This window comes from Falco rusticolus, chromosome 13 (assembly GCF_015220075.1).
Source record: "Falco rusticolus isolate bFalRus1 chromosome 13, bFalRus1.pri, whole genome shotgun sequence".
Taxonomy (NCBI): domain Eukaryota; kingdom Metazoa; phylum Chordata; class Aves; order Falconiformes; family Falconidae; genus Falco; species Falco rusticolus.
The window spans coordinates 28,535,101-28,542,872 of NC_051199.1; the positions used below are offsets into that span (position 1 = coordinate 28,535,101).

A 7,772-nucleotide genomic window follows, 5' to 3' on the forward strand; every position below is an offset into this window, starting at 1 on the left:
TGCCCCGGGCCGAGCTCAGCCTCCGCCGGGCGACCGCGAGAAACGCGAGGGAACGCGTTGATAACCGTTACACTTAGCGCTGTCTTTGGGCGGATTTGGTTAGTTTAACGCGAGTTTCCGAGCACGCGCTCCCCGCCACGGGAATCGCGAAATGTTGCGGGAGGATAATCGAAACGTGAGGATGGAGGAGCCGCTGGTCATCACCTCCCCGGCAGGGCTGTCCCCGTGGGGACCCGCGTGTCCGACCCCCGCCTTGCCCCCCCCGGGACCGAGACTGCCTCGCGGGGCGGAGCGGGGCCAAGCGGGACCGGGTCACGGGCGGCGGGACCGGCTTTGCCGCCCGAAACGGAGCCACGGGAACTGGTTGCCGATCGCGGCTGCGGCGTGTATAATTGGATCTGAAGAAATGCTAATTCCATCCTCGATACCATTACCTGCTCGAGTAAATAAACGCTCTTTTATGTAAAGTCATCTTTCCAGAGGTCAAATGAGAAATCAATACATACGCAAGAGTTAAACAATTTTGAATAATTTATTAGGGTTCTAGCAAAGGTGTAAAAGAGACGGCTTCTGTCAACAAAAGTACTCTCTTAATGGGATTTAAACAACAAAGGAAAAACAATATTAGCAATAAATAGCGTAATTCGCTCTAATCTGATGCCTCAATTCGCCGTATGAGAAAACGTTAATGATACGGCTGTATTTGTCACTGTCAATTAGCCGGTAATTTATTTGCTGGATTTGGGCGTCCACGGAGGAACTTTTCCGGCTCCCCCGGGGCCGGTCCCACGCTGCCGCCGCTCCGCGCACCGGGCCGGCTCCCGGCGGGGTGTGGGGGAGCGCCCCTCGCCTCTGGCCCCGCGGGGCTGCGCGGGGGGCGGCTCCGCAGCCCCCGAGTCCCGCGGGGCGGTGCGCGGGTGCGGAGCCTGCGCACCCCCCTCCGCTCCTCCCGCCTTGGCCACTCCCCCGCAGCTCCGGCCCCTCTCCCGCGCCGCGCTCGCCCGGGACCTGGCGCACGGGCCCGCGCCTAATTAAATTAATTAGGGCGCAGCGCGCGGAGGGCGGCGGGCGGGCGGGCTGGCGGTGCCCTGTCCGCAGAGCCCCGCGGCGGGCGGCGCGGTCGGGCGGCGGAGAAGGGGTCCATTCAGAGCTCCGAGGGGAGGTAATTCGCCGGGAACAAGGGGCAGGCGTTGCAAAGTATAAATAGTGCCACTTCAATCGCGGCGTCGCTATCAGACCCCGAGAGCCCTACACGTCGGGCGGCACGGCACGGCGCGGCTGGGCTCGGCTCGGCACGGCACGGCCCGGGGCGCCGCCGCCACCCCGCCCCGTGGATGCCCGCCCGGGGAGCCGGGGCAGCGCGCCCCTGAGCCGCGGCCATGGAGGAGCTGACGGCGTTTGTCTCCAAGTCGTTTGATCCCAAAGCGAAGGAGAAGAAGGAGCTCATCACCTACCGCGAGGTGCTGGAGAGCGGGCCCCTGCGCGCCGGCGGACCGCGGGAGAGCGGCGGCACCGCGGCCGAACCGGGCCGAGACGACGCGGGCAGTCCCGCGGCGCGGGCGGGCGGCGGGCCGTCGCCGCCGCGGGAGCCCGACGCCGCCGCCGCCGCCGACAGAGCCGCCGAGGCGGCCACCCCCAAGCTCAGCGACGGTAACGGCGGCACCGGGCAGTCCCCCTGCTTCCCGTCCCCTTCCCCTCCTTCCCCCCGTCGGGCTCGGGAGGCGCGGAGCGGCGGCGGGAGCGGGCGGTGGCCGCGCACCGGGCGAGGCAGACCGCGGTCGCGGGTGGAAGGGGCTCGGCAGCGGCCGCGTTCGTGGGGAGGCTGCGACAGGCGCCCACGGGCGGCTTTCCGCCCGCTCCCAATTGCGGGGAATACGCGGCCAGCCTCCAAGTTTATATTAAAATATTTAAAGAAGCGTTTAAGTTGTTGGCAGCGCGAGCGGGTCCCGGTCAGCATCCCGCGGGAAGCCGCACTGCCAACGGGGGCACGCGGGCCCGGTGGTTCCCCCGCGAGTCTCGGCTCCGCGGACACGTGTGGGGCCGGGCTGTGCTGCCGGCGCTCGGCCCAAGCTCCGCGCGGCTTCCGCGCCCAGGCCCTGCCGGGCGCCTTTCTCTTCCAAACGCCCCGTGGTTTTTCCGCGCCTTTTCCGCGCCGGGGCGATGGCCGCGGGGCCGGGGCCGTTCTCGGCGGCTGCGGGGAGGCGGCCGGGCCGCGCCGGCGGACCAACAGCGCGGGGGGCTCCTCGCCCGCCTGCGGGGCAGGGCCGGTGCCTGTCGCTGCGCGGGGACCCGCGGTGGACGGCCGCCCTTTTGTTCGGGCGAGCGGTGCCGGCGGAGCGCGACGCGGCTGGAGCATCCCCGCAAAGGGGCTAATAAACAAATTCGCGCTAAGGAGCGGCGGTGGGCGGGCAGGGCCGGGCGCCGGGGGTTCCGCAGGGGTCCCGCGTCGCTGGCAGAAAATTAAAACAACAAAACCAAAAAAACCTAGGAGAGAGCGGGCTCGGCCGCGGGGCGCGGAGGGGCCGCGCTGCTTAGTGGAGCGCACCGGGGACCTGTTGCTGCGCTTCTCCCGGGCGGGCAGCGGGGTCAGAGGCGCCCCCACCGCGGGCCGGTACCCCGCCCCGCCCCCCCCACCCCCCCACCCCCCCCCCCGCTGCGGGTGGCCGCCGGGCCCCGTTCCCCGCCGCCAGTCGCTACCGGAGCCGAGCGCCGGGGCCCGGAAAGGCGGCGGGCCTAACGCGGCCGGGGAGCACAGGCCCCGGGGAGCGGCGGGGGCTTCTTCCCCGTGTCCCCCACCCCGGGTGCCGGTGCGGCGGAGGGGAGCTGCGGGCCAGGGTGGCGAGGCCGGTAGTCTCGCTGCCTCCCTGCAGCCTCCCGTCCCGGCCGCCCCGCCTGTCTGAGTGCCCGTGTCGTGCCCAGTCTCCCCAGAGCTGAAGGAGCGCAAGGAGGATGCGAAAGCGATGGAAGACGAAGGGCAGACGAAAATCAAGCAGAGGAGGAGCCGGACGAATTTCACCCTGGAGCAGCTGAACGAGCTGGAAAGGCTTTTCGACGAGACCCACTACCCGGACGCCTTCATGCGGGAGGAGCTGAGCCAGCGGCTGGGGCTGTCCGAGGCCAGGGTGCAGGTAGCCGGGGCTGCGCGGGGGTGCGCAGGCTGCGCGGGACCAGCTCGGGTAAAGCCCGGTCGTGCCCCGTCCCCGCCGCTCCTGACACGGGTTGGCAGAGCCCCCGCGCCGAATTGCACTCAGCGAATCTAAAAAGCCACCCTCCCCGGGCTGTCCCCTGATTTGCCCCCTCGCAAGTCCCCTGCCCCTCGCTCTGTCGCGTTTTATTTCATGTCCGCGTTTATTTCATCCCTCTCTCGGCGAGAGCTACAATGGCTATTTTGTTGGCGTGGGCTGCGGTCCCTCTCCGGGCTGCTCCTGGCTCAGGGCTCACCGGGCGGACGTACCAATTAACTTTATAGATGTAGTGACCGTAAACTAAATTAGGAACTGCTAAACGCAAAAAGAAAAAAAAAATTTACAGGCCATTTCTCTTCGTAGTTGTTAAATCTTGAGGGAAGCGGCACGAAAACTGAGCGGAGTGCACAGACAGGCTTTGTTCGGGTTTATGAAATAAAAAGTCTGGGATAAAACCAGGCTATTTTAAGTGTTCTCCTGTAGCGAGAAGCCACAGCTTCCTTTGATTTAACCTGCGCGTTTAACCTCGGGCTGCCCTTCCAAAGTTTTTCAAAACCGGTTCCTGGGCTGGTTGCTGCGAGTTTTCTTGGGATGAGATGAAGAAGTGAGGAGGGGTCCGGGCTCTGCCCGACCGGGGAGGAAGGTAACTCCTCAGATGCGAACAAATGTAGCTGCTCCGGTGTATTTCCGTCGTGATAATAAAAGAAAAGAAAATGATGGTCATTATTTATTTGAACACATGGAGTAGTTTTAGGCCCCGAACATCTGCAGCTGTTAGAAAGTACTGCTGTAACAGATACTCCCCCTCAATCTTTGTGCTCGTAGGCCACCATCTGCACCCAACTATGCGTGCAATCCTTGTGGGGTTTCCCTGCATCTTTGTAGTAGGGACAGAAACAGAGCTGTCGCGATGGACCGAAAAAGTAATAATAAGCAGCTTTTGTAATTAAAAAAAAAAAAAAAGCAAACAAAAAAAACCCCAACACCCAAGCCAAAACCAAGAGGCTTCGTTTTCCCGCTTCCCCGTTTTTCCGCCGAGGTGGGCGGCCAGTTATGCCCAGCAAATCTTAACAAAACCAAACAAAGTTGCTGGGCTTCAACTTGGGTATGAAAAATGTAAAAGGGAGGTGCTTCCTTCTGCTGGCTGTTTGCTCGACAAAGAACGCGGCGGCTGCGGCGCATAATCCGCGCTCCCATTATGCCAAATCTCAGGGTGCATAATAACTTTTGGAGATTTACATAGATTTAAACCCGTTCCTTTTTAAATCGTTCCGGAAAACGCTTTGCAATAATATTTTGCCTCGCATCTGCACTAATTTGTAAATTATGGAATGTGCATTTCCGCGGGAGGCTGAGGACGAACATGGCTGTTGGGCAGATTTTGCTTAGCTGAAGTAAATGGCAGAGTGGGGGAAATTCACATTTGTATTTGTCTCTTCAAGTAAGACCTTAAAAAATAATTTTGTTTTTGGGTTTTTTTTTTGTTTATTTGTTTGTTGGCGGTGGGGAAAGGATTGCTTGGTCGCTGTGGCTTCTGAGATGCGGTGCAGAGGTCTGTCTTTAAACAGGAATGTTTTAAGACGCACTCTCCCTCCCTCCTTCCCTCCCTCCCCTCTCCTCTAAACCAGTAGAACTTTATTCTGGTAATTTATTTCAACAATTCCATTTCCAATATTAAAAGTATGTTCTTGTCTAACGTGCAGCAGCCCTTTCTGTGGAAGCAAATTAGATTATCATGATAATGAGACAATTATTCCGCTTCTGTGCTACACTCCACTGCACAGAGGAACAGAGAAATTCTAAACTTCTTTGTAGCGAAGCTTTTATGACAGTAATTACCCACCTCCCCCTGAAGAAAAAAAAAAAAAAAAAGACTTGTTAAACTCCGGTGTTTAGTATTTCTTGAAGATAAAGCTAATCAATTTATTTATTAATGAGCACGATCTTCTCAGGCCTGACGGTGCAAACATCAAACCCCGTTATCGCCAGTTAGTATTAAATATCAGGGGGCGATTTAGGTCTTTGGGGACCCTGATGCAGAAAGACGAAGCCCGGGCTCAGGCAGTAGTGTCTCTGGAGCGAGCACTCTGCGGATGCAGGTTTTCTCTATATTTTCTTTTTTTTATTTCCCTTTGCCTTTTGCGTTTTGGAGCTCAGGAGCGAGGGCTGCCCGGGAGGAGGGAGCCCAGCCCGTGCAGCAGTCAGGTTTCTTTGTCTGCCGCTTGTTTTTCTTTTTTAATTGTCGCTGGGTTTAGAATTTATTTTTTTTTTTCCACGGCGGTGGCAGCGCGCCCGTTACACCCGTGTGTGTGTCGTGTGTGTCTGTGTCGTCCCCCTCTCCCCCCCCCCCCCCCCCCCCCCGCTTCTCCCCGCAGGTCTGGTTCCAGAACCGAAGAGCCAAATGCCGAAAGCAAGAAAACCAGCTCCACAAAGGTAGAGGAGAGGGGTGCCGCGGGTGGGTCGACCGCGCGTGGGGGGGCTCTCCGCGTTGACCTCCTGCCGCTGCCTCCCGCAGGGGTGCTGATCGGCGCCGCCAGCCAGTTCGAAGCCTGCCGGGTGGCCCCGTACGTGAACGTGGGCGCGCTGCGGATGCCCTTCCAGCAGGCAAGTGGGCGGCGGGACGCGAGTGGGTGGGCGGCGGGGCCACGCGGGTGGGTCGCTGCCACGCACTGCCCTTGTCCCGGCAGGTTCAGGCGCAGCTGCAGCTGGACAGCGCCGTGGCCCACGCGCATCACCACCTCCACCCGCACCTGGCCCACGCACCCTACATGATGTTCCCCGCTCCCCCCTTCGGGCTACCGCTGGCCACCCTGGCCGAGTCCGCCTCTGCCGCCTCCGTGGTGGCGGCCGCCGCCGCCGCCAAGACCACCAGCAAGAACTCCAGCATCGCCGACCTCCGCCTCAAGGCCAAGAAACACGCCGCCGCCCTGGGGCTGTGACCGGCCCGCCAGCGGGGGCTTTTTTTTTTTTAAATAAAAAGGGGGAAAAAAGGAAAAAATAATAATAAAAAAAAGACGAGGGAGAGGAGAAACTGACGGGAGATATATACTTATTTAAAGAATTAGAGGAACTAGACGCGCAGCTGGGAAGTTCACAGGTTTTGAAACTGACCTTTTTCTGCGAAGTTCACTTTAATACAAGAAATTTGATAAGAGAGGCGGGCCTCCTTTCACGTTGCATCAGATACTTGAGTTTAACAACCATGTCTGGAATAGCGACAAAAAGAAGAGAGAAAGACGACGACGAAGAGGGGGGAAAAAAAGTTTTAAAAAAAGACAATGATTTCTCTGCGAATTTCTAATGGGAAACTGTCCGGGATACTTCCTCCAGCAGCATTCCGGGTTGCATGTATTTGTATTTCATTGATGGAGTCCTTTGATTCACTTGCACTTCACCCTCATCTTTAGTAGAAAAAACAAAACAAAACAAACAAACTGGGTTTGGCTGGGTTCTTTCTCTTTTAATCTTGGAGGGAAGCAGAAAGACAGAGGGAGATCAAGCACTACCTTTTCCACTCTTAAATCTTTGTTGGTCGTTTGCTGTCCCACCTCTGAAATAAAAGGGAGCGGAAAGCATCAGGACAGCGGAGCGTGCCTCCCTTTGCCGGGTCTCTCTTGTCCTGAGGGCAAAAACAAAAGGAAAAAAAGAAGGAAAAAAAAAAAGTATTTAATTCCCAACCACCACTTTACACAGCGGCGAATTCCAATAAGAGATACTGGGTACATGTAAAATATGTTGATACACACGAACAAAGTTTATTTTGGCTATAACTTGTGAATTGATAGTTGACTGTCAAACATTTACATTTTATCTCATAAAGGTGTATCTATTCACGTAATCTTGTGATTTTTTCCTTATTTTTTTTTTAATTTTTATTTGAAAGACGTATAGCTATTTAACCTGGGGTACCTTGCAGTCGGTGATTGTTATCCCAGTTTGTCATCAGACCCTCACGCTTATTGCCAAGAGAGAGGGAAAGCTCTTCTACGCGAACTTTGGTATGGACGGGCTTTGTATCTATTTGTTCTCCATGAAAACAAAATTATTTATATTGACCATATTTTTTCTAGTGTATTTTAAGTTATTTAAAAAAAGAAAAAAAAAGAAAACAAGATGCTGTTATTTCATTACATTTGTTGTCAGTACAATATATTTTGTTTCACTCAGGTTTGCTTCACCTTTTTTAATCCATTTTCGACGTCACGATTCTCAATAAGTGCCAAGTAATGAATTTAAGACACTTTGCGACCTATTGACTGAAAAGAGTAACGTTTCGGCGGACGGTTTCACGTCACCTCTGGTACTGTTAATATTAAATCATCAGTGATATTCTTTCTTTTCTGTGTTGACATCTTCTGTAGAGCTCGCACGTTTCTTTCTGCTCCGTAGATATCGCGACAGGCAGATAGCGCCCAGCACGGCGCGGAAGCACCGCTCACCTCCGCGCATCTTTTCGTTACCACTTTATATGAGTTTTCCTGAGTGTTCGGCTTCGCAAAACTGAACGCGGCGTTTTGGTTTGGCTTCCTTTGGAAGGAAAAATAGACCGGTGGAAGTTTATAGCAATTGTGTCTTTACAAGTTCTGT

At 56.3% G+C, this 7,772-nt stretch overlaps 1 protein-coding gene across 1 annotated transcript; it reads left to right on the forward strand.

Moving 5' to 3' along the window:
- The first annotated feature begins 1,118 nt into the window (after window positions 1-1,118).
- On the forward strand, window positions 1,119-7,245 carry SHOX2 (short stature homeobox 2). Its single transcript, XM_037406155.1, has 5 exons — window positions 1,119-1,650; window positions 2,920-3,128; window positions 5,561-5,618; window positions 5,701-5,793; window positions 5,841-7,245. Exons 1-5 carry the CDS (start codon window positions 1,380-1,382, stop codon window positions 6,122-6,124), a joined length of 915 nt encoding a protein of 304 aa, XP_037262052.1. The 5' UTR covers window positions 1,119-1,379; the 3' UTR covers window positions 6,125-7,245.
- The last annotated feature ends 527 nt before the right edge of the window (window positions 7,246-7,772 follow it).